Source organism: Mustela erminea, chromosome 20 (genome assembly GCF_009829155.1).
Source record: "Mustela erminea isolate mMusErm1 chromosome 20, mMusErm1.Pri, whole genome shotgun sequence".
Taxonomy (NCBI): domain Eukaryota; kingdom Metazoa; phylum Chordata; class Mammalia; order Carnivora; family Mustelidae; genus Mustela; species Mustela erminea.
This window is the reverse complement of record NC_045633.1, coordinates 9377429-9405189: the sequence shown is the minus strand read 5'-3', so window position 1 is coordinate 9405189 and position 27761 is coordinate 9377429. Positions and strand designations below refer to the sequence as shown.

At 46.5% G+C, this 27761-nt stretch overlaps 1 protein-coding gene across 2 annotated transcripts in view; it reads left to right on the top strand.

Moving 5' to 3' along the window:
• Window positions 1-27761, top strand: part of VPS35L (VPS35 endosomal protein sorting factor like) — a 116525-nt gene that overhangs the window by 42409 nt on the left and 46355 nt on the right. For both annotated transcript variants that reach the window (XR_004281861.1, XM_032328016.1), the window contains exons 12-20: window positions 1142-1235; window positions 4960-5037; window positions 5551-5673; window positions 15914-15960; window positions 17083-17194; window positions 17678-17794; window positions 19414-19467; window positions 22497-22577; window positions 27315-27377. Coding sequence is in view for 1 of the 2 variants with exons in the window: in XM_032328016.1 (XP_032183907.1) it covers window positions 1142-1235; window positions 4960-5037; window positions 5551-5673; window positions 15914-15960; window positions 17083-17194; window positions 17678-17794; window positions 19414-19467; window positions 22497-22577; window positions 27315-27377 (769 nt within the window). In the remaining variant the exon portion in view is untranslated. The remainder of the gene's footprint in view (window positions 1-1141; window positions 1236-4959; window positions 5038-5550; window positions 5674-15913; window positions 15961-17082; window positions 17195-17677; window positions 17795-19413; window positions 19468-22496; window positions 22578-27314; window positions 27378-27761) is intronic.

Here is a 27761-nt window from a genome sequence, read left to right as displayed (position 1 = left end):
GCTAGGTACTTAGCATGTAGCAGACCTGGGGCCAAGCCCCTCCTGTGCATTTTCTCCTCTGATCTAAATGGACCCTCGATAAGGTAGAGATACTGTTCTCCTTCCTGTTTGATGGAGAAGAAAACTCAAGCCAGGAGAAGGTGGTTGAGAGGTTCATGGAAGAATACTCACTCTGCCTTTAGTAGCTCTGTCGTCTTGGCAAGTTACTAAGCATCTCTGACCCTCTGTCTCTTCCTCTGTGAATGGGTCCATAAAAAGAGGTCGGTGGGGATTTGTCGAGAGCAGGGCCTGGCACACAGTGGGCCCACACTCCGTATTTGCTCATGCTGCTGAAGATGGTGATAACGATGCCATCAGCCGCAGAGCCTTTGCCCAGAGCCCCGTGTTGCTCTGGGTTACCTTGGGCCTTGTTTTGAGGGTAGCTTCCAGGACTGGGAGAAGCCAGATCTGTTCTCTGCAGAGCCGACAGAACACCGGGTCATGTCGAGTGGCCCATAGATGATAAGCTCCCTAAAGCCAGGGACCAGCTTCTCCTGCTTTATGGTGAAGTAGTTTTATTGGGTTTAGGATGTGTACCAAATATATTTGATTTGGATCCAAGGGTGCCTGGGGTAGTTTTTAGGGATAACATTGGTGCTAAAGAAATGATTTTGCCTCCGTATTTGGGAAGGCAATGCCCGAGGCAGAGGGAGGGCCCGTGTTGCCGAAGTCAGTCAGCCCCGACGGACGCGGATGGGGAAGGCTGACGCCAGCCTGAGGTGGCAGGTGTTGGGTGCTAGGAGGGAGTGGGGCAGAGGACAGGCGAGAGAACATCGAGAGGATCCAGGAGTGATCAGCAGGTGGAAAATAGTGAGGGGGAGAAACTGTTACATTAACGAAAAAAATGTCACCTCAGATGGGCAAAAAAGAAAAGATGAGGTTCCAGCCCTGAGGAGATGGTAGAGATGACAGAAGGCACTCAAGGAATGAGCGGTGTCTGGAGAAGAACGCAAAAACGTTGGCCTTGGTTTGTCTCTGAGACTTGGTTCTCTCCCCCCCCCACCCCCCACCGGCCTTGAGGAAGGGTGTCTTTATGTTAAAAATGAAGGAACAGAGAGCGCTCGCGTGGGGTGTAACGCTGCCCACTTTTTGTTCCTCACAGGGGGATTTCGGAGTGTCTGCCCCGGCTGACGTGCATGATTCGCGGGATCGGAGACCCGCTGGTGTCCGTGTACGCCAGGGCCTATCTGTGCCGGGTAGGCCGCGTCGGTCCCCGTCCCCGGCAGCTCGCCAGCCCCTCCAAGAAGGACCGCATTAGCTGCTAATTTTAGAACACGGCTCTTCCACGGAAAGGAGAGCTGTAGGATTTCTTTTAAAAATTAATTTTAAAGTAGGCCCACTTAGCGGCACTCTAATTAGGGGGCGTCTAAGGTCATCTCCTTACAAATGAACTGGTTTTCAGAATTAATTGTTTCTGAGGTTCTTGCTGGGAAGGAAGGCTCCCAAGGCCTGTCGGCTGATAGGCTGCTTTTCATTGACTCGAAAGCGGCTTTCCCTTTGTCTTGGATTCGCTCGTTTTGTTAGTTTCTCTAGTTGGCGCAGGGTGCGAGTTGGTGGGGGGCTGTGGGGCAGGGCCTGGGGCCGCTCTGGTGACAGGCATCAGGGTCCATGCGACCCAGCCACAGAGGGCTCCCTGCCTCTCTCTGCACCTGCCCTCACGGGGAGGGGGTCCCAGTTGTAAATCACTTCGCCTTTTTCCATCTCAAAGCACCGTGAAGCTTCTACATCAGACTTCTTCATTTGTGAAAAATGCAACGCATGGAGAGTTTCTGGTTAATTCTTCTGCAGCTCCCATGGGGGCTCTGCCACCATCCGCTGTCTCTGGAGTCCTTTTCACTAGTCCGGTCAGCATTCTTCACGTCGAAGGAGGGCTTAATGCCCCTGTTTTGTAGGGTCCTGATGAACGGCAGACTTCCTTGAGGACAAAGCTGCGGGGCGCCCCCCACCACCCCGCCCTCACCGGTGATCATATTTGTAAATGAGAAGGCCTTTGATTGACTTTTATGTGACATCTAGCAAGTGACACCAGCCCTGTGGTCTCCAGTGTCACAAAGAAATCAGTCACTGCACTCAGAGTGAATAACAGACATCCTTGTGAAGGACACTTTTTATAGGTCTGTGGGTTCCTGATGCCAGAAGGAAAGAAAAAGCTTTTCGCTCGAGGGCAGCTTGCTCCCCGATGGTAACGGAGGCCAGAGTGTCTATGCCCTGCCATCTGCTTGAAACTTGGGGTGGGGTTTTCCTACAGGAATATCAGGTATGTTTCCTAGAGCTTCAGGTTTGGAATATACTGAAGCTTGAATACTCTTTCCGAGTCCGTGTTTGCCGTGGTCCTACTGTGTGCAGAACACCGTTGGGTCCTGCGAGGCGTTGGGGGAGACGCAAGGATATTGTTATTTTGCGTATTTGTGTTCCACTGCCTTTCCCCTCCTCAGACACAGCACATGATTCAAACTTCCCAGTTGGATAATAGAGTCGTAAAGACTTAGAGAGTCACAGTGTTTATTGATGAGGATGATTCTGGTTACTAAAGAGCAATCAAAAGTGTGGAAATAAGCATTCCCTGCAAACCATGTTCAGTTGTAAAGTTGGAAGTAAGTGGCACAGGTTAGGGAAAAGATGATTCTGGCCTATAAAATGGCACGTGGCAACTTTCAACTTCAGTGACAATGACCCCCTGCCAGGAGGGCTGTTGATAAAACGCATCGTCTCTGGAAGTCATTTTTGACAGCCCAGGCTTTACATCGGTTCCCCAGGTGGGGCAGCTACCAAGTCTTCTGACACAGAAGAAGAGGCAGTCTGTGAATCCTTCAGCTGCAAGCGGCAAAAACCCAGCTCATACTATTTTAAGAAAAAGGAGGGTTTATTGGCTCGTGTGTCTGAAGAGTCCAAGGGTAGAGCACAGGCATTGCTCGATCCTGGGTCTTCAGACTGCTGTCAAGAATCTTCCTCTCCCTCGTCACTCTGCTCTGCTTTCCTCTGAGTTGACTTCACTTTATTCAGCAGCCCTAGGCCCCCATCCTCCTAACTGAACCCCAGTGGAAAGAAAGAGAACCTTAGAATGGCCAGAGTCTCAGAGCTCTAGCCAGACTGTCTTGGGTCCCCTGTCCATCCGTAGACTGTGGCCAGGGGATGCAATAGGCCTCTGGAGCAGGCCTGGGTCACGTGCTCAGCCTTGGACCTCAGGGTCGGGGTGCAGCCAGCACCTACCCAGATCTCACATTCTGAAAGGGAGGTTTGCTTCCCCAAAGACAAATCCAACTCGCTGATACCAGAAATAGGAAATGCCTGCCAGGCAGGCGGAAACAGCAGATGGAAATCATGAGCCACCACCCTTGCTACTCTGGGTAGAAATCTTTTAGACCCAAGCAGATTTCTAAGCTGCTCATTTGTCTTGATGGAGAGAAGTAAACAAAACACAGAAAAGCGGTGAGTGGGCAGGGCGTGGGGGGAACTCGAAGCTGTTTATTCAAGGAAAGTATGATTAACTCCATTGCTAAGTCACAGCCTCTTCAGCATATCACCGCTGCTTGTCCACTGGGCCTGCCTTGGCTGTCACCTAACAGATAATTATTGCCTTTTGTACGATATGATTAAGTGGAAGGAAAGACAATAGAACACAGTAGAGCTGTGTTCTGACATTTGTTGTTGTTTTTTTTTTTAAATCTACTGCTTGTCCTTGAAAGTATCCTCAGTAGCCATGGAACTGTCCTTGGACTTGAGCTCCCCAGTGGATCTCGCATAATTCTTCTCAAAGGAATTCTTCACAGTGTGTAAAAAGGAAAAAAAAAAAAAATCCCGTCATTATTGTTAATCTTCATGACCTCGCGTAGGGGGAGCTGAGTGGTAGGAATCTGTCCCTGTTTGAAGAAACCAGGTCCCAGAGAAGCCCCTTCTCCCAGAAAGTTGCTTTTGTGCTAAAGCAGCAATTTGAAATTGAGGTGTATGTGAGGGGCTCAGTTTAAGGAACATGATGCTTTTGGTTTGTTTTGAACACATGAAACCCATGAACGCCCCTCCATAGCTCATACCTTCATTTTCCATCCACCCCCAGGGGTCTGGCCGCCTGCTCTATGATCAGCACAATTTTTCAGCTGGAATGGTACAATCTGTGGTTTATTTTTTATTTTTTTAAAAGATTTTATTTATTTGACAGAGATCACAACTGGGCAGAGAGGCAGGCAGAGAGGGGGCGGGAAGCAGGCTCCCCACTGAGCAGAGAGCCCAATGCGGGGCTTGATCCCAGGACCCTGAGATCATAACCTGAGCCAAAGGCAGAGGCTTAACCCTCTGAGCCACCCAGGGGCCCCTACAGTCTGTTTTTTAAACAGTGAATGCCCGAGCCAGCGGGTTATAATATTCTTAATGCTTCATGCTCATCTTACATAAAATGGCTTAAAATACACTAAAAACTTGTCTGCTTTCATGACTGCCCAGTGAAGAGGAGACTCTGTATATTTTGACAATGCACTGGTCAAGTCCCAGCTGACTCTCTTCTGTACCAGAGTCTTTTTTGCTTCATCTAATAAAAGTGCAGCCACGTGTCTGTTTATCTTTTTTTTTTTCTTCTTCTTTTTTTTTTGAGGACAAGAGAATACTGTATACACAGTCCTGAGAGTACGTTCCTCCTTTGTGCGTATTGATTTGTTCTCTTGGTCATCTGTTCAGAAATACATGCACTACCTTTGGGAAATTGCAAAGATGATTACTGCAAATGTTGCCCTTTTTTTTCCCCCCCATTAAAAATAGCTTCTGTGGTTTTTCTTATAAAAGCATCCACGCTTCTTGAATAAGGAAACAGATAAGGAAAAAGAATAAAAACTTTCTGGACTTCTCTATGCCTACGTGTGTTTTCCATTTGTAACCATGGCATCCTACCGTGTTCCCATAGTCAAAGCAGTTTCTTTTGTTTGACTCCAGGTGGGAATGGAAGTGGCCCCACATCTCAAAGAAAGCCTGAATAAGAACTTTTTTGACTTCCTCCTCACATTCAAACAGGTGAGAGAACACTGGCAGAACGGCTAATGGATAGAACCGTTTCGTGATCACGAGTTCACAGAACCCAGTTGGATTTCCGAGTTGAGATCGCCTTCGAGGTCTTTAAATGCATAAGCCCTCGAAAATGACACCGGAGTCTGTTACAGACAATTAAAATGTGTTGATTGTACTGAACAAGTAGAGAGAATTAATATGCATGTGTTAACAGGAAACATCTCCAGTGGATCAGCCCCTTTTCGTCACATCTGCTGGCTCCATTTTTATCAGATTATTTCTCTGCACATTTCTCAGCGCACATTCCCAAAACAGCTCAGCTCGGTGACATGGGAAACGTTCTCTGTGGTTTTTTCTCCTAGTTTAAAAACAAAGCAAAACAAAACAAAAACCTAAGAAACCAGGCAGTTTCTCTCGGGGCCATCCGATAGCTTAGGAGTACGCATCATCTGGGAGTTACGTGCTTTTCGTTTATTATTATTCCTTTCCATTTCTGAGGGTTTCTTGGGTCTCCTGCAGATTCATGGGGATACAGTCCAGAACCAGCTGGTGCTGCAGGGCGTGGAGCTGCCGTCTTACCTGCCCCTCTACTCGCCGGCCATGGACTGGATCTTCCAGTGCATCTCCTACCACGCCCCCGAGGTAACGGCCACGTGCGGTCAGCGTGAAGTTCACGCAGAGGAGGGATGCTGGGGCTCCCTCTCTCCCATATTGTGTCTCAGTGACCTGTCCGCCAGTGTGCCTGGTCACGTTAATGGGGTGTTTCCGTCACAGCGACAGCCACACCAAGGCCAGCCAGCTGTTCCGTAGTCTCACCGCCGTGGCTGGCACCGTGCACAGCGCCTTTCCGTGACTGTCTGGGTAACAGCTCTGGGAGGGGGGCTCTGCGAGGCCAGAGAGACACCTCTGACGAGTCACAGAGCTCGAAGGTGGGGGTGACAGGGCGCACACTGTGCGGTGTGGCTCCAGGGCCGGTGGGTTTCATCGCCTTTTTCACTCACCTTCCTGCCCTGCTCTCGTGTTGGTGATAATCTGAGAAGTCGGTAGAGCAGGTCAGAGTTTTCCTGTTGTGCACAAGGAAAGTGACACTCAGATGTGTGATTGCGTTGATAAATTTTTTTCCTGTTCTTTTTTAAGATTTTTTATTTATTTGAGAGAAAACATGTGCAGGGGGAGGGAGAGGGAGAAGCTCCCTGCTCAGCAGGGAGCCCCAACACGGGGCGCAGTCCCAGGACCCTGAAAGCATGACGTGAGCTGAAGGCAAACACTTAACTGACTGAACCACCCAGGTGCTCGCTCGCTCGCTCTCTCTCTCTCTTTTTTTTTTTTTTTTTTTTGGTCTAATTGAAGCATTGTTAGAAATTAAAGTACAATTGGAATCAAAGCAGAAATACCTTTTCCTTACCCAAGACTGAGATGTAGAACAGCAGTTCCACCTAGCATAATACCCACCGTGTGACAGATGAAGCTTCTTCAACAGATGCTTGAGAATTTATCCTTCCGGGAGGAGGGAAAGGGGTCTTGCTCCAAAACAAGGGGGCACAGTACAAAGCGAAATTCAGGTACACCTGCCTTTTCCCAGAAGCTGCCAACTTAATCACACCCTAAAGAAAGAGGAAAAAGGACATGACTTTGACTCAGCACCTCCACTTTTAAGAATATCACGTAGACGTGCTTGGGCAGGTGCAGAAGGACGCGCGCATGCGCACATGGGTTCGGGCTGGGCCAGCATCAGAAACCAGCATCACACGGGGATTGGGTCGGAATCCATATAGATTCAGCGGCGTGTGACGGGGCTCACTGGAGGATCACGAGGAGGATCTGTTCATACGGACATAAGGGTGCTCGCAATAACTGGTGAGCCGCAAAGGGAGGTTACACGCCTTGCTGTGTGTGTCCTCAGCGGTAGCATGGCCTAGTGTTCAGGTTTGGGCCCTGGAGTCGGAGGGCCTGGGTTGGAATCCCAGATCCATTGCTTACAGCTGTCGGGACAGAAGTACAGGCAGGTCCCTAACCACTCTGAGGCTGTTTTCTTCATCTGTGAAACGGGAGCATTAATTCTCTTTTTTGGTTTTTCGGACAGATTGCATAGGAGGACCTGTTAGCGTTGTTTGGTTGAGTGACCCACACGTAGCACGGGGGTGTTTGTTGCGTTGTCGGGATCGCAAACATGATGTTTGTGTCTGTGTGCGAGAACTGGGGAGGAGGGGTGTCAGAATATCACTGGAAGGTGAGCTTTTGCCTCAACTTAACTTTTCTTGGCCTACTGTTGCTTTCTAACTTTTCGGCCAAATGTAATGGATTCTTTACATTTTCATTTCCCCAAATCCTAAAGTATGAAGGGAAAAATTAGGGGCATCTTGGATTTCAGGTGACCCTTTTTTTTCCCCCCAACCATGAAGTTGATTTTAAATGAAGTCGGTGTGAACGGAAGACTGTTTGAAAGGCTGTGGTGTCGGCAGGAGTTTTAACAACCACACGGTGGCCCAGGCGGCCCAGGCTCCGGGGAGAGGGAGCACGAACCGGAGTGTAGAGAGCCCCGATCTGTTCAGCCGAATGACTGAAACATAAGAGCAGGGTTGACATGTTTGAAAATGGGAACACTTAAGTTCTTTTCTCCTTATTTTAACAAAAGGCCAAATCGAATTAAAACAGAAGGTACCCATGATAAGGCATTCTTCCTTTTATTTTAAGCACCAGGAGTCTCAAAGGATGGCAGAAGCTGGGAATAGAGCTTTCCCAGGGAGTAAAACTCTAGGAAATCATTACCACGCCAGAAGAAGTGATTAAAAAAATTAGGTCACCTGAATAATAATAAACTCTGATTCTTGGGGCACTTAAATAAGGACCTTGCAGCATCTCATTTAAAAAATGTTAATCATTTTCAAAATGCAGACGAATCAATGTCCTGGTAGAAGGTGGTGTTGAAGATGCCCGTTTCTGCTGCCTAAAAACTCTCCGAGTGGTCGGAATGTATCACCTGGGCAGTTAGGCCACGCCTCCAGAGCAGGGGATGGTCTGTTTGGCGGTGGCTACCGTTAAGGTATAGGACAGGCAGGCAAGATGGGGGAAAGGAGAAAAGCCTTCAGCTACTAAGATCTATCATATGAAATTTCAGATTGAAATTGAAATCCCAAATTCCCCCCCCCAAAAAAAAAAATCAAGGAGCAATTAATCAGAAAGGCTTTTTTGTTGTTGCTTGAAGATAGGATTTTTTTCCACCCATATACGACAAAAATAAGATCATGATACATAAAAAAACAGATTTATGCCCTCAAATCCAGACACATTCTGCAGAGATAAAAAAGTAACCATTTCACAAGATCTGGTTTGGGGCAATGAAAACAAATCCTTCTCGGCATTTTCAGCAGCTTTTCATTTGTTGGGGGTGGCGTGGGAGGTGTAGAAGGAAAAAGGCCTGGTCCAGGACGTGAGTGGCAAGTGCCGTCTGACAGCGAATCCCTCGAGGTCCTTTCCTGAGCCAGGAGGGGCAGGTTGTAAATGTCGGCTGAGCAAAGAAGCAGATGCACCAGGAGTGGTGGGAAAGGGCAGTCGGGCAGACCAGGGTTCAGGGGTTCAGACTACGGCTGTGTTGCCTTGGGCTACTTGACGTCTTTTACCAGCTATAAAATGGGGCTAATAGAACCTTCTAGAAGGGTTCTCGGGGAGTGACCGTGATGCTGCCCATCTGTGCACCGCCAAGGGATGGGGACACCAGGCAGAGGGGGTGGCTGCCATCCTTACGTTTGGTTTTTACAGGGACTCCCTGAAGTAGATGGGGGTCTGGGCCAACTTGACAGTCAGGAAGCAAGCAAGGGGTGAGATGGGGGAGGGGGACGGAGGGGCCAAGCAGGGGGCGAGGTGGGGCAGGGGGACGGAGGGAAGGGACTGAGGCAGTTAAGAGGCATAATGAGGAGACCAAAGCCTTACTGGAAAGAGTGACAAATAAAGCTGGCTTTATTTGTGTGGACCAGCTTACAGAGGTCATTGAACATAACGTGGTGGAGATCGGGCAGCTCTTGGAGATTTTTGATCAGGAGAATGATTTGAAACAAAAGCGATGCTTCAAGATCAAACTAGCAGAAGCCCACCAGACAGATCAGAAGGAGAAGGGTTGGTAGCTGTGGGGGAAAAAAAATGAGACAGAATGGATAGGAGAGAATTTCCTAATCAGAAAACATTTATTAATAAAAATACATATTCGGGGCACCTGAGTGGCTCAGTCGGTTGACTCTTGACTGTGTCTCAGGTCATGATCTCTGGGTCCTGGGACCAAGCCCCACACTGGGCTCCATGCTCAGTGGGGAATCTGCTTGGGATTCTCTCTCTGCCTCTCCCTCTGCCCCTTGCCCCACTCATGCGCCCACTCTTTTGCTCCCTTCTTCCCTCCATCTTCCCCCTCCCACCCCCCCAAAATACATAAAAAATCTGTATTCATATTTAGAAAAGATAGAAAAGTCAAAAGGAGAAAAACAACCACCTGAAATCCTGCCATGTTAACACTTTAGTGAGTTTCCATGTTAATATTTCTCTGTCCACTCTGGCTCTCTCACTCTAAGCTTTTGTTTTATAGATGAGGATTTTGTGTGCATAATTTTATGGTGCTTTTCCCTCACTTAGCGTTATAATAGGCACCTCTCATTAAGGAGTTCTCTGACCCTCAATCTTGTCAGGAAGTGTTCAGAGTTAGGTTTGTTGGGTGTGAGGAATGGAGGTTGGCGGGTGAGTCAGAGATGCTAAGTTTTAGAGCCCTCCACACAGTCACCTTTTGCTGAGGCTCACTGGGTGCCAGGCCCTGTGTGAGTTCCTCTGTTTGGGCCACCTTACTTCGTCCTCAGCTTCCCTAGGCTGGGGACTGTGGTTATCCCCATTTTACAGATGAGGCAACTGAGGCTTACCACTTGCTAAGGTCACACAGCTAGAAAGAGTCATAGCCATGTAGCCTCGTAGGCATTAACTCTGAACCCAGCAGATGTGTTCTCTCCACCCCTAAATTCTTTCTTGCTAGATAGCTACACTTAAGGAGGGATTTAAGGGCCCTAACGAATTGACTCATGGATATGATAACTCATGTTATCTCATGGGCAAGCTATAAGTTGCACTTGAAATGTTCTAAAACATGAGTAGTCTGGTAATGCCAATCTAAGACTAGCCTTGGCCTTTGCTTGACTCCCTCTGACGCATAGAGGTGTATCATTTTCGTTCTTTTGCATTAGGAAAAAAAGTTCCCAGCGAGGGGCGCCTGGGTGGCTCAGTGGGTTAAAGGCTGCCTTCCACTCGGGTCATGATCCCAGGGTCCTGGGATCGAGCCCAGAGAGTCGGGCTCTCTCTGCTCAGCAGGGAGCCTGCTTCCCTCTCTGCCTGCCTCTCTGCCTACTTGTGATCTCTGCCTCTCACATAAATAAACAAAATCTTTAAAAAAAAATAAAAATTTAAAAAGTTCCCAGTAAAAGAGAAGTAATACAAAAAACTTAAAACATTTCTCCTTTTTTTTTTTTTAATATTTTATTTATTTATTTGATAGAGCGAGAGACACAAGCAGGCAGAGCAGCAGAGGGAGAGGGAGAAGCAGCCTCCCCACTGAGCAGGGAGCCCAATGTGGGGCTCGATCCCAGGACCCTGGGATTATGACCTGAGCCAAAGGCAGTTGCTTAACCAACTGAGCCACCCAGGCGCCCCAACATTTCTCCTTCTAGTGCTTAGAGTATAGGATGTATTTTTATTAACACTGAAATATTTTCTTTGAGACTTGAGCATATCCAGTCTGGTTGGGAGGGAAGGGGCATATGATTTTGCCCACCCTTTACATGTTCGCTTCATTTAGAAAAAGAGGAAGGAAAATAAGATACACATATCATTTAATTCTTTATTTCTTTTTTTTTTTTTTTAAGTGAAGCAGTACTTGAAAACACTGATTGGAAGGGTACGTAGTAAAAGCAGGAAGGCAAATCTGGGAGCGCTCTGAGCTGCATACGAGTCCTTCTTAGTCTGGAAAGTGGAAGCATGGGGTCAGCCCAACTTCTTTAGCTTTTCCTATACTTTGGAAGTACATAACTAAGTACATAACTAAGCCTCATCTAGAGATAATCTTAAAAATCCAGTAGTTAAATATGGTAGTGGTTATAGAAATCCGTGTATGTTCATGCACTGTCACAAAGACATACCCTTCCCTCGCAATAGAGTGAATGGAAACCTGGTGAAATATCCAGTTAATTGTATTATATCCATGTCACTTTCCTGGCTTTGATAATGCCCTCTAGTTAAATAAGACGTCACCACTGGGGAGAGCTGGGTGATGGGTCCCTAGGACCTCCTGGTATGATTTTTACCATTTTTTGTGAGTCTGTAACTGGTTCAAAAAAAAAAATTTTTTTTAAGTCTGTCAGGAGCAAAAATTTTTTTTAAGTCTGTCAGTAACACGACTGTTACTGCACGTAGGGATTCCTCAGCAGTTAGAACGAATGAGGACGGAGCGCCTGGGTGGCTCAGTCGTTAAGTGTCTGCCTTCGGCTCAGGTCATGATCCCAGGGTCCTGGGATCGAGCCCTGCATGGGGCTCCCTGCTCAGCGGGAAGCCTGCTTCTCCCTCTCCCTTTCCCCCTGCTTGTGTTCCCTCTTTTGCTGTCTCTCTCTCTCTCTGTCAAATAAATAAAATCTTCAAGAAAAATAAAAAAAGAAAAAGAATGAGGCAGATGCATGTGTATGTAGTTACACGGAAAGAACAAAGCCCATGCTTGGGCTTTTATAAGAAAAGCGATATATTCACCAGGTGTAAACAAAGGTCTGGAAAGATAAACATCCAGATGTTGACACTGGTGATCACCAGGAAGCAGATGTTGGGAGGGAAGGCGTTCGCGTTTTACTTAACCGCCTGGCGATAGTGTTTGAGTGGTTTTTTTTTTTTTCCATAGTAAGCATTTCTTATTTCTCTAGTTTTTATTTATTCATTTATTTTTATTTTATATATTTTTAAAGGTTTGTTTCTTAGAGAGAGGGGGGTGGGAGGGTCTGGTGGAGAGAGAGATAGAGAGAGGGAACCTCAAGCTGACTCCGTAGTGAGCGCAGAGCCCAACATGGGCCTCCATCCCAGGACCCTGAGGTCATGACCTGAGCCAAAACCAAGAGTTGGATGCTTACCCAACTAAGCCGCCTAGGCGACCCAATTTTTATATTTTTTATAAAAAAATATATAAATAACTGAAACACAGGGGCCGTCTGAGACTCCTGCACCTCCCAGTTCTGATTCGTGTATACGGGCTAATATGCTGACCTGCACATCTTCTGGTTCATCCCAGCCAACAGGCTCGTTCTGATCTCAGTCTGTTTGAACGGATGTTCCTCTTGTTCTTGCCAAAGATAATCGATCCTGTCAATTCTCAGGAAAAAAAAAAAAAAGCTATAACCTCTAACAGATGTGTCTAGAGTCCTATCCTTTGGCTCCCTGATCACTTAGGGCTATTTCCTATACTCCTGTCTGATGGTAGAGGGTTTTTTTGGTTTTGTTTTAAAGTTACATGTTTGGATACGGTTTTAATGCCTTCATCTCCCGTGAAAGAACTTTTTAAGCATTTGTTGTAATGGCCAGAATGTTTTGTCCCTATGTCGGCACTTACCAACTTTTTTCAGGAGTGGTAGAGCCCTCGTGTGTGTGTGCGTGTGCGGGCATATGCACGTATGTAAGAGAGAGAATAAGCCACGAAAGGGCATGGTTTTCTGTTTGATTTTCTCGCCGCCCTGTCCTCAGTGCCTAGGATAGTGGTTAGTACCTTAAAGTTGCTCTGTAAGTAGGTATCGAACGAGTGATTATTTGTACGTGTTGGGCAGTGTCCGTGAGATAATCCTACAGCACACCTCCCTCTCAGTCCTTTCCAGAAACCTCTTTGCTATTGGTCTTCAGGCATGTCTTGTCTTTTTTTTTTTTTTTAAGATTTTATTTATTTATTTGAGAGAGAGAGCAAGAACATGAGAGTGGGGAGGATCAGAGGGAGAAGCTGACTCGCCACTGAGTGGGGGGTCTGATGCGGGACTCGATCCTGGGACCCCAGGGTCATGACTTGAGCCAAAGGCGGTTTCTTAACCAACTGAGCCACCCAGGTGCGCCAGGAATGACTTGTCAAGTATTAACACCCCGTGAGTGGATTAGGGAAGCCATTTGTGACACTGACAATTTTATTTTCAGCTGGGATGCTTCTGACTACAAGGGAAAAAACACCTAACCGGCCCCCAAAATAATTCAGTGTCTTTTCTCACACAACAAGTGCAGCTGTGGGCCAGGCAGGTTCTGTCCAATCTCTCCTATGTCGTGCTCCTCATGTAGCAAAGTGCCTGCAGCCGTGCCAGGCATCACATCCAGACACGGCAACATCTGGAGGCAGAAAGATAAGAAATCTACAATTCCTTGGGTTCGTGTTTAAGAACAAGGAAGCCTTTCCTCAGAACTCCCATTCCAGCAGCTAGAAATGGGTCATGTGCCCATTGTCTAAATCCCCGACTCGTAAAGGGAATGAGGTCACCATGATCAATTTGGACCTGTATTAATTTGTTCAGGCTGTGTCTTAGTCCATCCTGGCTGTTAAAATACTACAAACTGGGTGGCTCGTCAATACCAGGTTTTGATTTCCCACAGTTCTGGATCTGGGAAGTACAAGATGAAGATACTAGCAGTTTTGGTGCCTGGTGAAGGCTTACTTCCTGTCCATTGATGGCTGTCTTTGCTGTGTCTTCGCATGGCACAAGGGAGCTTTCTTACGCTCCCCCCCGTTTAAAAAAGATTTTATTTATTTATTTGACACACAGAGATCACAAGTAGAGAGGCAGGCAGAGGGGGAGGGGAAGGCAGGCTCCCTGCTGCTCAGAGAGCCCGATGCGGGGCTTGATCCCAGGACCCTGAGATCATGACCTGAGCCAAAGGCAGAGGCTTAACCCATTGAGCCACCCAGGCTCCCTACTTGGGCCCCTTTTATTAAGGGTATTAATCCTACTCCCAAGAGCTCTAGCCTCATGACCTAATATTATCATCACGTTGGGAGTTAGGGGGCCCTTCAGATCATAGCGGGTTGCCACTGAACAGACTGGAGGACTTGAACACCAAAACCTTCTAGAGTCTGCAAGTCCAAGATCAAGGTGCTGGCAGGGTTGGTTTCTGGTGAGGCTTGCAGACCACTGTCTTCTCCCTGTCCCCCACAGGGTCTCTCTGTGCATGTGCATTCTTGGTCCTTCTTCTACTTCTTTTCTTTCTTTCTTTCTTTCTTTTTTTTTTTTTAAAGATTTTATTTATTTATTTGAGAGAGAGAGCCTGAGAGCACAAGAGAGTGAGGATGAGCTGGGGGCGGGGGCGGGGGCGGGGGCAGAGGCAGGGAACCTGATATGGGCCTCAGTCCCAGGACCCCAGGTTCATGACCTGAGCTGAAGGCAGATGCTTAACCGACTGAGCCACCCAGGCGCCCCTCTCTTCCTCTTTTTCCTCTTCTCATAAAGACCTCAGTCCCACGGGATTAGGGCCCCCACAATTAGGGCCTCATTTCTCATTAATTATGTCACTGAAAACCTGTCTCCAAACACAGTCACATTGAGCATCGGGGCTCCCACATACGAATTTGGAGGGGGTCTGATTTAGTCCGTAACAGGCCCCAACCTGCTGTTTGTGGGGCAGAGACAGAAATCTGAATAAAGCTGGGGTTCTGGGGTACGGGCAGTCTCTCCACAATCAGCTTTCGCCTTAATTATTCAGGCAGCACCTAGGACACAAGGGGACATAGCTGGAAGGGGCACAGTTGCACTGAAGACAGTGGGGGGGACCAGACTCCTACAAATCTCATTTCCGTCACTTACTAGGAAGTAGCTTAACCTATCTGAGCTTGGCTTTCTCTTCTGTGAAGTGAGGATAACAGAGGGGCCTTCAAGGCTGCTGTGAAGAGCTAACAACAAGGCAAGACTCGTGCTTAGCCTGGTGCCCAGTGAGCCCTCAGTGTCCAGGCTGCTGTTAGCTCTGCAGTGCCAGGCTTGACCTTGTCTGTGCCCTTCAAAACCTTCCCCAAACCACTGACCTAAAGGATACCTCTTCCATTGATTTTTGTAAAAAAAAAATAATAATAATAACAACAGGAACTCTTTTAGAAATACGTAATTGTCTTAAGATAGCTCTAAAGCCATTAACGGTATTCCAATGAGTGAAATACTTACCTCCTTTCGGGGGAAACATAGGCTTCAAAACTCGCCGGGAGGAAATGTGATGACGGGCGGAGCCTTTGATGCCAGACTGCCTCGGTCATGTCTGGCCCGTGGTAACTCGCTGTGTCACCTTGGTCCAAGCACATCACTGTTCTGTGGCTCATTTCTGTCCTGTGCGGTGACCTCCTGGATGGTGACAGGCGAGATCATGAGTGCAAAGTGCGTCTCACGCTGTATGGTAGGCTCTAGCAAATTCTCAGTGAAGTGGGGAGGAATATGGGGGTGTCATGGGAGAGGCGGGGAGTAAAGTGACTCCCATTCTCACTGGTGCCTCGAGCTCAGCAGGTACCTCGCCTGTAGGAACACTGCATGCGGGATGGTACCACTTGCATCCTCTGCCAGAGGGTAAGGACACCCAGGCTTCATCAAGTCAGGTGACCGGCCCAAGGTCTCGTAGTTGGTGAGACAGGATTTGAATCCACATATGCCTGTTGCCGGGGCTCAGCTCTTCTCTGTTATACTGAAAGCCGTGAAGGTGGATTCCGACCCCCATCCCTGCTCCTGACTCCCCATCTTGGTCAGGCCCTGGGAGTTACAGAAATGGACTTGAGGCTCCATTTACTTTCAAGCATTACTTTGGAGATCCCGTTGTGAGAAATGTTGTTGTAGATCCTCCAACCTGATGATTTTCATTTATAATTATTTTTAATTAGGCTCTGCTAACGGAGATGATGGAGAGATGCAAGAAACTAGGAAACAAGTAAGTATTTTATTTAAATTTTATTTTTATTTTTTATTTATTTAAAAAAAATTTTTTTTTAAAGCGTGGAGATGAGTGTGGCACTTGAACTTACAACCCTGAGATCAAGACCTGAGCCCAGATCAAGAGTTAAACGCCCAACAGACTGGGCCACCCAGGTGCCCCAGTATTTTAAAATTCATAAAGCATGGGTTTGGATGTGGAGCTGGTTGATTTTTTTTTTTTTTTTAATTTTTAAAGATTTTATTTATTTATTTGACAGACAGAGATCACAAGTAGGCAGAGAGGCAGGAGGGTGGCGGGTAGCGGGGGGGAGCAGGCTCTCTGCTGAGCAGAGAGCCCGATGCGGGACTCGATCCCAGGACCCTGAGATCATGACCTAAGCCGAAGGCAAAGGCTTAACCCACTGAGCCACCCAGGTGCCTTGACTGGCACGCTCACCTGGGTAAGAGGACCAGCAGAGTGGCGGGATGACATGGAGGTTGGGAACTAGAGTCCGATCTTCTGGTTTCTGATGCCCCGCTCCACTCTTTCTTACCCTTGTGAACTGGGGTCACCTACTTGACCTCTCTGTGCCTTAGTCTCCGTAAAATGGGTTTAATAATAGTTGTTTCCTGATGGGGCTGTGATACGTGGTAGGATCAAAGTAAGCTCCCATCTTCCTGTCTTCAGGCAGATGAAGTTTCCCCTCTGCTCTCCCTTCTGTGTGTAGATGTCCCTAAGTTACTGTGTCCCTGGGTCCTAGAACAGTGCCTTTTGTAAGAGATGGAGAAGGATATTTTATGTGTTTGCCGCTTGGATCAATATTGTGACTTAATGTTTAGTTTTAGTAGTGCACCAGCCTGTCAGAGGCTCAGTTTACATCTGTTTAAGTAGATTTGATTGCCTGCTGTCCATCAGTCCGGCCGGCCAGCCAGCCAGCTACCCATTCATCCAGTCAATTCAACATTCATCGAGTTCCAAACTTGCCTAAAACCTCGTGTTGGTCCCTAGAAGTTGCCTTTTCACTCCATACCATTAAAGAGTTTTCAATTCCTCCTTCCCAGCAACATACGGACTTAAAATTAAAGTGACTTTCATTAAGGGGCAGCTCTGCTGACGGGGGGCACGTGTGTCTTACAGCGCCTTGCTGTTGAATTCTGTGATGTCCGCTTTCCGGGCCGAGTTCATCGCCACGAGGTCCATGGATTTCATTGGCATGATTAAAGAGTGCGATGAGTCGGGTTTCCCCAAGGTAAGCTCTTGACCAAATGTCCAGTTTACCTGCGAGCTCTCGAGGGAGACAGTCCTGTGGGGGGGAGGCAGGGCCGCTAAGGTCAGCAGGAACACAGGCGGAGGCTGGCCTCTGAAGAGCTAGATGGAGGATGAGTCCGTGTTTGGGATTGTTAGACACACGTCATTACCACCAGAGAATCCTGAATCTGTTGAACTCGTCCCCTGTGCAGTGTTTAGGAAAGGCTCAGTCTGCCATCTTTAAAAACGTATCTTCACTCATCATTTATGAAAAGCTCTGTTCAGCAGAATATTAGGGCCCACAAGTCAGAGCAGTACGCAGAGCTGGCTTTGCTCTGAGCAGCTTGGTCTGACTTGCACGTAGGCCTGAGGTAAAATTTAAGATTATCCCTGAGACGAACTCAGCATTACAACATTTTCCTCTTAAGTTTCAAGATACCGATTTAAAATCCCCAGTATTGTAATGGTTCGTTCTTTTTCTTAGCATCTCCTTTTTCATTCATTGGGGTTAAACTTGGCCTTGGCTGACCCTCCTGAGGGCGATCGACTCCAGATTCTCAACGAAGCTTGGAAAGTCATCACTAAGTTGAAGAATCCACAGGTGGGTGACCATTCAGACCTTAGATCTAACAGCTGCCTTTTGTCTAAGTTCTGCAGTTACATTCTTTCCTTTTAAAAAATTATCTTTTGACTAATCGTATATCTGGGGTGTTTTTGTTTTTTTTTTTAAGAAATAATTCTTCTTGGGGCACCTGGGTGGCTCAGTGGGTTAAGCTCTGCCTTCGGCCCAGGTCATGATTTCAGGGTCCTGGGATCGAGCCCCACATCGGGTTCTCTGCTCTGCGGGGAGCCTGCTTCCTCTCTCTCTCTGCCTGCCTCTCTGCCTACTTGTGATCTCTGTCTGTCAAATAAATAGATAAAATCTTTAAAAAAAAAAAAAGAGAGAGAATACTGGCCTAATTTAGAAAACTCAGAAACTTAACTTACCAAATCACATACCTAGGTTAAAGTTTAGCAAAACCCTCACTAAACTTCAGTTTATAAACTAAACTCTGTTTAACCCAACTCTAGTCAGCGAACCGAACAACATATTTAAAGCACGTGTTTAAGTCCAAAGCCTCCGGGCGTGTGGGGCCTGGGTGTGAGTGCTTCCAGGCAACTTTGCATCAAAAGGTCACGCTCATGGTTATGTTCAGTCTTTGACTTCACACGGCCTTCTCAGCTTTCCTGTCAGACCTTCAGATGTTCCTGGCTTTTCTTGTGTGAACGAGATCACTATTTACTTCTCTCCCCATTTTTTTCTTTTCCTTAAAATATAGGAACAGAAGAGACACACTCACAGACGGTCTTTTTCCTCTAGCGCTACTCCCCCTCGACCCCAGTGTTTTCTGGAACAGGCGCTGTATCCGACTGTTCCTGCCATTTCCATGACCATCCCATAGCCTCTCCGTGGGTCTTCCCTGCTACTCGAATCGAACATTTAATTTCTTACCTGAAATCTTCAGTGCTTTCTTACCCTTAGGACAACATACACATCACCCCTCAATCAGAAAAATGGTTTCTTTTTCAACGGTAGGAAGCCTGGTTGTTTTATTTATTTATTTTTTCCTCAGAACATGCAAAAATCACATTTAATTCTGGTCTTCAGCCAGGATCCACCATCAATAACTCAGCTGAGGTGCAGCCCAGACTTGTGACTTTTATTCCACTGCCTTTGAGTTCTTCCCAGTTTTCTTTCTTTTTTTTTTTTAAGGTTTTGTTTATTTATTTGACAAACAGAGATCACAAGTAGGCAGAGAGGCAGGCAGAGAGGGAGGAGGAAGCAGGCTCCCCGCTGAGCAGAGAGCCCGATGCGATGCGGGGCTCGATCCCAGGACCCTGAGATCATGACCTGAGCCAAAGGAAGAGGCTTTAACCCACTGAGGCACCCACTGGGTGCTCTAACCCACCCAGGCACCCACTTCCCAGTTTTTTCTCTTCACCCAAGTAGCCCTTCCAGAATGTTAGTTTCATGCAACTTCTGTATTTCTAGAACTCGCTTCTTAGGATACAATACACCCGCAGGCTAGACTTTCCTGGAGATGAACCAACCAGTCTTGAAATCCCTATCACGTCTCTCTTTGAATTGCCAGAGCGCTTGAAGGGGTTTGTGCGTGATGAGTTTTCACCGTAAGCGGGGGGCGTTCTTCTCACAAAGACGTGTTTGCTTTTCCTCCGCAGGACTACGTTAACTGTGCCGAAGTGTGGGTCGAGTACACGTGCAAGCATTTCACGGTACGTGTGGCCTGTGCTGTTGTTTTTGGAAGAGTGAGGTTTTTATTCATGTTTACTATTATGAGCAAGGTTCTCTGAGGCATCGAGGCATTTTACGGTAGTAATTGTCCTTAACTTATGAGAATTGTGTCCTTTATGTGACAGTGTGCTGGAGTGTTACTGTGTGCCCAGTGCTCGCGTGTAAATTAGGGAAATGCTCCATTATACCAAGTGGTGAAGTTTTTTTCACCGGAGGAAACCTTGGACGCTTCCCTGCTAAAACGCATCGTGACTCTCCCTGGGGTCTAGTCAGTGGCATTTCCACGTATTTGACGAGTGTGTCTTTTTTTTTTTAAGCAAAGGGACTTCTTCCCCTGTGCCCAGACTGGAACCTCAGTTTGGGAAATACTGGGCTTGTCAAGTAACAGCAACCTTAGAAGCAGGCAGAACCAGGTTCAGATCCTCTTGCCAGAATGATAAAGGTCATTGGCTTTTAAAACACTGAAGTATAGCTTCTATGCAGAAAAATGTGTATGTCGTAAGTGTGCTACCTGGTGAATCTTGAGGAATTACACCTGTGTGGTCATGGTCCAGACCAAGATGTAGGGAATACCCCCACCGAGCCGCCTGAACTCAGCTCCCAGTCACAGTCCGTTGGAAGTCGCAGGCAGCCACCGTCCTGGCCTCTTAACTCGGTAAATTGGTTTTGGCCTGGTTTTCAGCATTATGTAAATGCTGCTCTGTTGATTTTGTTTCTTTGGTCCAACTTTGGTTTTATGCTTTACTTTGGAAACTTCAAACATATGCTGTCCCTTGGACCCATCACCCAGAAATGACCGACTCATGACAGATCTTGTGTCATTTACATGTTTACTGCTTCTCCCATCCCTGGGTTATTCTAAAGCAAATCTCGAACACCGTGTCTTCACCTGCCAGCACATACATGTGAAATATAAGATTCCCTTTTCTGAGACCAAATCCCAATATCTTAGCCTAATGATAAAAAGATAATACTGCTTTTAATATTAAGAATCATGGGGCGCCTGGGTGGCTCAGTGGCTTAAAGCCTCTGCCTTCGGCTCAGGTCATAATCCCAGGGTCTTGGGATCGAGCCCCGCATTGGGCTCTCTGCTCAGCGGGGAGCCTGCTTCCCCCTCTCTCTCTGCCTGCCTCTCTGCCTACTTGTGACCTCTGTCAAATAAATAAATAAAATCTTAAAAAAAAAAACCAGTCAATGTTCAGATGTCCCCAGTTGTCAGGATCAAAACAAAGTCTGTACATTGCAGTAGACTTCTTAGTCTTCTTCTTTTTTCCCTCCTCCTTGCCTTCCCCCGCCCCCCCCCCATCTGCGATCATACTTATGAAATTCAGACTTTCGTCCTGAAGAGTTTCCCAGTCTGGACCAGCCAGTTGTATCCGGTGACAGTGTCCTTCTGTTCTCAGTATATCCCGCCAATCAGCAGTTGGTTCTAGAGGCGTCATCAGCTTCCGATAAGACTTCTCGGCACTGTGGGTGGCGTTTGGAGGTTCTCCTGGGAAGCTCGTGGTATCTGGCTGTCCCTCTAATACATGGGCGGCCAGTGAAGCTCGTTGCATCTCACTCACCATTTCTTAGGGGCTGCAAAATGGTGATATTTGGAATTACAATCAACTCTTTGTTCATGAGCTGGGATACTTGTAGCAATAGAAACTTCCCCTGTCGGTGTTTGGTTACCCTGAGGTGCAGTTTGCACAGAAAAGGCAGGATTGCCGCTGGGTTGTTTCTTTTCCTTTCCTGGTTTTAGAGTAAGGATCTGATTCCTTAGCAATCCCAAAGGTGACTAGTGAGTTGTAGTTGTTGGTATCTTGAGGAGCACTTGGATTTAAATATACTTGAATTACATTATTCTTACTGATGCTCACTTGTCCCCTCTCTGTCCAGTGGCTGCCTTTTCAGGTTGGCTCCTGAGTCCTTCTCACATGTTCTCCACAGTCTTTGATGCCTTCCTTGCCTTCTCTTACAAGATGTTGCAGGTTCCCCGGCGTTTTTCTAATCCCAGATTCAGCCTCAGATATTTCTCCAAGGAGCTTTGGTTCCTTTTACTGCCATTGTCAGATTTTTTTTTCTTCTAGCTGTGTGACCCTAGCTAAGTCACTAAACGTCTCTGAGCCTCCACTTTCTTATTGGTAAAATGGGGACAAACATGTCCATGCCCGGGAGTTTAGTGAGGATTAGGCAGGAGAGTAAACATAATGGCAACTATTGAGATAACCAATATTTGTGATACAAATATGTTAAAATAACAAATACCAGATGCCTTTCCTGTGAGCTGTGCAGCCTCAGACCTTGCCAGGAGGCTTCCTTACTCCTGTGAAAAGGACCAGGGGTCAGCAGACCTTTTCTGTGGAGAGCCAGACAGGAAGCGTTTGATGCGTTGTGGACCACAGGATCTCTGTCCCAAGTATCCAGCTCTTCATTGTAGTGAACAAGCAGCCACAGACGATCTGTGAGTGGGTACAGCTGTGTGTTCCAGTAAACTTGATGCACACTGAAATTTGAATCTCCTGTAACTTTTGTCATGATGTATCATTCTTTTGGTTTGAATGTAGAAAGCACTTTTGGCATCGGGCCATGTAAAAACGGGCATGGGGCTAGATTTGGGCCATGGTTGGTCGACCCCTGATAGAGATGACAACAGCTGGTGAGCATCCAGCTTGTTAGGGCTGAGTCTCTGCACTTCCCACCATGCTTTGCTGTGCCCTCTGCAAGCACTGGGGGAGCGGCCTGGGATGAGCCAATTTTACCAGCGCTCAGGGATGGCGATTAGGACGGTGTATCACCCCAGAAACTTTGAGGACAATATTTTAGGCCTGACCTGGTCCAGAAGTAGTTACCTTCAGGGCAATGATAAGGGTGGGATTTCTCTCTTAATATTATTTCCAGCAGAAGATTGGAAACTCTTCCCTGGAGAGTATGGGATATGTTCTGAAGATATTAGTCCTTGCCCCAGAAAAGTGGCCAGTGACTGCCTTTCAGTGTCTAACATAGGTTTATTCCCCGCTCCCCTCAGAAACGAGAGGTGAATACTGTTCTGGCTGATGTCATCAAGCACATGACTCCAGATCGTGCATTTGAAGACTCCTACCCTCAGGTAATGCTATGCCTTTGTCATTTCCACACTGCTGTTGAATCACATAAGCATGTTGCATGGGTCGGACTGTAAAGTCAGATAATCCTGGGTTCAGATCTTGTCTCTGCCGTATCATCACCATCTGTCCTTTACTCTGTTGCTGAACCTTATTGTGCCTCAGTTTTCTCGCCTGTAAAATGGGCTCATAGTCCTACACTCAGAGTGGCTGTGAGGTGCGATTTGGGCTGTCCCTGCCCAGCTGCTTGGCACCAGTAAGGAAGGGGCCTATGTTTTCCAGTTCAACTAACTTTTTATTTGAAAATAGAGTCAAGCTTATTGGAAAATTGAAAGGATAGCTCAGGGAACGCCCATTATTTTTTTAGTCAGATTCACCAACTGTGAACATTTTCCATGTTTGCTTTATTGTTATCATGTGTACACACACACACACACACACACACACACACACGTGCATAATACGTGTGTAAATTTTTTCCTGGCTCCTTTGAGGATAAGTTGCATATGTGATGCTACTTTGCGTCTGAAGAAGTCAGTGAATATTTCCTAAGAACAGGGCATTCTCCATATAACCACAGTTTGGTTTTCGACTCCAGAGAGTTTAACATTAATATCTTCATACTGTCTCCTCCACAGTCCATGTTTCAGCTTTGTCAGTGGACTCAGTAATGTCCTTGATAGCAGGTTTTTCCCCCTCCAAGACAGAGTCTGGCGAAGGTTCATTTACTGTCAAGTAACTTTCAACCTAATTGAAATTTTGTTTTTTATTCAATAACATGATGTTCTAGCACTTACTACCTGGGATCAATTTCTAGCTTCACTTAGCAGAAGAAAATGAATTATAATTACATGTTCTTGTAAGAAGGTTAAAATTCTAACATTTTGGTAAGGGTGTTTTCCCCATTTGCTAATTAAAATAGTTCATCTTTAGAATTTATTGAGGAGGCACTGAGTATCTGACATTTTTCTAGGGGTGATGAAAACATTGTATGGTCTCGCACACCAGGCTCTTGGTAAGCATCACTGAGTGAATGAAGCGTGTAGAGAGATAGGTCGTACCCTTGTGGGTCGTCAGGATCTTGGGCACATGTGAAGACTGAGATGCATTAGAATTTTTGTTGAGGAATATTTAGTAAGACCTTGACTCCTAGGGACCCATTTAATTGAAGACTTTAACATAATAATTTCAATCCGTTGCAGTCCGTTCCTAAGAGAGAAAGGAATAATTACATTATACAATTCTGTCATATCTAGAAGCAATTTATAAAAGGTACCCTAGGGGTTAGCCTGCATTCTGGAGAGCCTCCCGTGTGAGTTGTGAGCCCCTTGTCTTACACGATTTAAAATGATCTCAACAGCAGTGTTTTCAGTATAAACAAAAGTACCTGTCAGTAAATTTTCTCTTCTTGACAGTAACCAGGGCAAGAGGTTTATATTTTCCTTAGAAGACGCACCCCTGTGGTTCTCTCTGTCAACAGTGAATATCTCAGGGAGAGGGGTGGTGGACATCAGCGCCTGGTTCTCTGGGGCCAAGCTTAGAGACTGCGCCACCATCCTCGGGTAATGATATGATGTTTGACTCTGCCAGTAAAGTCTGTTCATTGCCTCTCCACGGAAATCGTCAAGAAACACAGGGCCATGATGGGCTAGAACAGGGGTCTGCAAAGTACATCCCATAGACCATATGTAATGTAGCCCACCGTCTGTTATTGTGAATAAAGTTATTTAAAAAAAATTTTTGAGGGAGGGGCGCCTGGGTGGCTCAGTGGGTTAAGCCTCTGCCTTCACTCAGGTCATGATCTCAGGGTCCTGGGATCGAGTCCTGCATCGGGCTCTCTGCTCTGCGGGGAGCCTGCTTCCCTCTCTCTCTCTCTGCCTGCCTCTCCGTCTGCTTGTGATTTCTCTCTGTCAAATAAATAAATAAAATCTTTAAAAAAAAAAAAAAAAAGGAGAGAGAATCCCAAGCACACTCTAAGCGTCGAGCCTGATGCTGGGCTCTATCTCACAACTCTGACATCACAACGACCCAGAGCAAACCGAGAGTCAGATGCTTAACCGACTGCACACCTAGGCTCCCCAGGAATAACGTTTTATTGGAACCAGCCATGTTGTATCAAGAAAGAAGAAACAGCCTGGGGTCTGTGGGGGGTTAGCTTAACTCTAGGTCTGGGTTAGGGAAGGGACACAGGGAACAGGAACATTTTCTTGTGTCACGGGGTGAAGAAGTACTCCGAGAAAACTGATGGGGGTGGGGCGCACGAAGAGGACACAGGAGCACCTTGGAAGGGGCTCTCACGGGCCCCTGGTTTGAGCACTGGAAGATGTAAGGACAGTAATGGATCCATTCGTAAAGTACGAATCCAGGAGTCCAAACTTAGGGGGAATAGATTGATGAGGGGAAAGGCCGGCATGGGGTGCTGACCGAGTCGGGGAAGAAATGAGCGTTCAAAGGTCTCTGTTTGCAGCCATCACAGGCAATAAAGATAAGAAACCTCGATTTTCAGGCACGAAACCTCAATTTTCAGGCACGAATGCTTGGTCGATGCTCAGTCTAGGGGGAGAGTATGAGGAGGACTGCAATATTTTCATATACCTCTGGGTCTTTCTAGAATGAGTTTTAGCTGCCAGGGGAAAAATAGTGACCATACAGTGGAGACCTCAGACAGGCATTGACCCGCTGATCACACGTCCTGTCACCCGTGAGGAGCCAGTGGATACGTGTGGCGGCAGGTGGGGCACCCTAAGGAAGAAACAGCATCCTGTCTGTAGCCTTGACATTGAGAAAGCGTGATTGAATTAAGTCATGAGGGAACAGTCGTCATGCCCCCGTTGAGGAACATTCTATGAAGTAATCCGCCTGTATTCTTCCAAACCACCGTTTTCATTAAGGGCACAGGCTAAGGCGCTGTTCTGTATTAACAGAGGCTAAAGAGCCACGAAAATGGAAAGCAATGCGTGATCCTGGACTGGGCCCCATGCTGCAGAGAGGGAAAAATCATTCCATAGAGAACATACTGAGACAGTGGACAGGAAGGACCATGGATGACTGAGTTAGATAAGTGTTTGCGTCTCTCAGTGTTAACTTCCATGAATTTGATACAGCTCCGTAGAAGTGTCAGGGAGTATGATGATTAGGAAACTCAGATGAAGTATTGAGGGGTGATAGATCTGAAACATGCAGTCTACTCGTCATGGTTTGGGGGGAAAAAAATAGATGTCTTACATAGAACGGTAAGGCCGATTTAGCAACGTATTAAAAATCGGCGAATTTAAAATGTGTATGGATTGCGTGTCTACAAATTCTGCCATGAGTTGGGTGGGTGGGCGAGGAGGTAGAGCACTTTGTCGTAAAATGTTAGTCACTGTAGAATCTGAGGGGCAAGTAAGTGGCTGTTGGTCACATGTTCTTTGAATTTTCTTGGTTTTCAGCATTTTCGTAGTGAAGGGAAAAACATCTAATTTGGGAGAGATGTATTATGTGTGACTTAAATATTAAAACAATGTCATGTTTTCCTGGGATTAGTTGCAGTAGATAGGGTTCCCGAAACGGTTCTCTCCAGTACCTCACACTGCTCTGCCTCGCAGCCTTGTGTGGCACAGTTTTGCCGTCTTTATTAGTCTGTTGCTTGACCGACCTAGTAAGCTACTTAATTATGAAGTAGGGCTCCTACTGCTTAATACTTTATTTTTAGACCATGAGCATTTTCCTTGTTAAATGATTTCAACAGCAGCATTTTTAATATAAACAAAAGCACCTGTCAGTAAATTTTCTCTTCTTGACAGTAACCAGGGGCAAGTGTTTATATTTTCCGTAGAAGACGCACCCCTGTGGTTTTTTCCATCAACAAGGCCGTATGCATCTCAGGGAGAGGGGTGGTGGACATCAGCGCCTGGTTCTCTGGGGCCAAGCTTAGAGACTGCGCCACCATCCTCGGGTAATGATGTGATGTTTGACTCTGCCAGTAAACTCCATTCATTGCCTCTCCACGGAAGTCAAGAAACACAGGGCCAGGATGGGCTAGAACAGGGGTCTGCAAAGTACACCCCATAGACCATATGAAATGTAGCTCACCATCTGTTATTGTGAATAAAGTTTTATTGGAACCAGCCCTGCCCATTTGTTCACATAAGTCCCTCTGGCTGCTTTTGACCTGCAATAGCTACGTTGAGTAGTTGTGATGGCTCTGGGGCCCTTTGATGAATTACTGCCCCTCCCCCGCCCCAAATATTCGTAGCTGATTTTAATAGACAGCTTTCCAAGGAAAGACACTGTACTGCTCTAAGCACGTCACATGAACCATCCCATTTAACCCTCACCGTAAACAAGATACTGCTTTACACTCCATTTTATGGAAGAGGAAGATGAGGGTAAGAAGTGGCTTCCCCAAGGCTGCAGAGTAAGATGGGCAAACTCAAGACTGAGACAGGGCCTAACCTACCCCCAGTAATCTCCCGTTCCTGAGACATCCAGCTCTCCTTTATTGTAATTGTAATTTCAAATTATGAAAGAAGGTCATCGCCTTTTAGAAATATCCAACTTTCGGAGTACGTGGCTGGCTCAGTTGGGTGAACGTGTGACTCTTGATCTTGGCGTTGTGAGTTCGAGCCCCACGTTGGGTGTAGAGAATACCTAGAAATAAAATCTTGAAAAAATATATCCAAGTTTTATTAAACTTATTTAATAATGAATAAATAAACTTATTTAATATTTAATAACGTGTTTCCTGCTTGGTTTTGCAGCTCCAGTCAATAATTAAGAAGGTGATTGCCCACTTCCATGATTTCTCTGTTCTTTTCTCAGTGGTAAGTAGTGTTCCTTAATTACCTTTGGAAATTTGTGTCTGAGTGAGAGGTTCACTCAGTGTCTCAGTCATGTTTTCATGATGCCCCAGGCCAAAAGAAATACTTAACAGTTCCCTTTAGGAAGCAGTTGGTATAAACAACTTCAGTATTTATGGCATAACAATTTAGTGAGTGCTTGAAAAATGAGTACCCAGACTGTGAGAGAAAAAGATTTATCTTTATTTCTTTCGTGCCTCGCTGATGGAATGTGTGCTTCTCTTGAACACCCTACAGCTTCTCAAACCTCGGAGTCAGACTGGACATCTTCTTCCTCATTTCCTCTTCCACACTGATTTTCTTTTTCTTTTTCTTTTTTTTTTTAAAGATTTTATTTATTTATTTGAC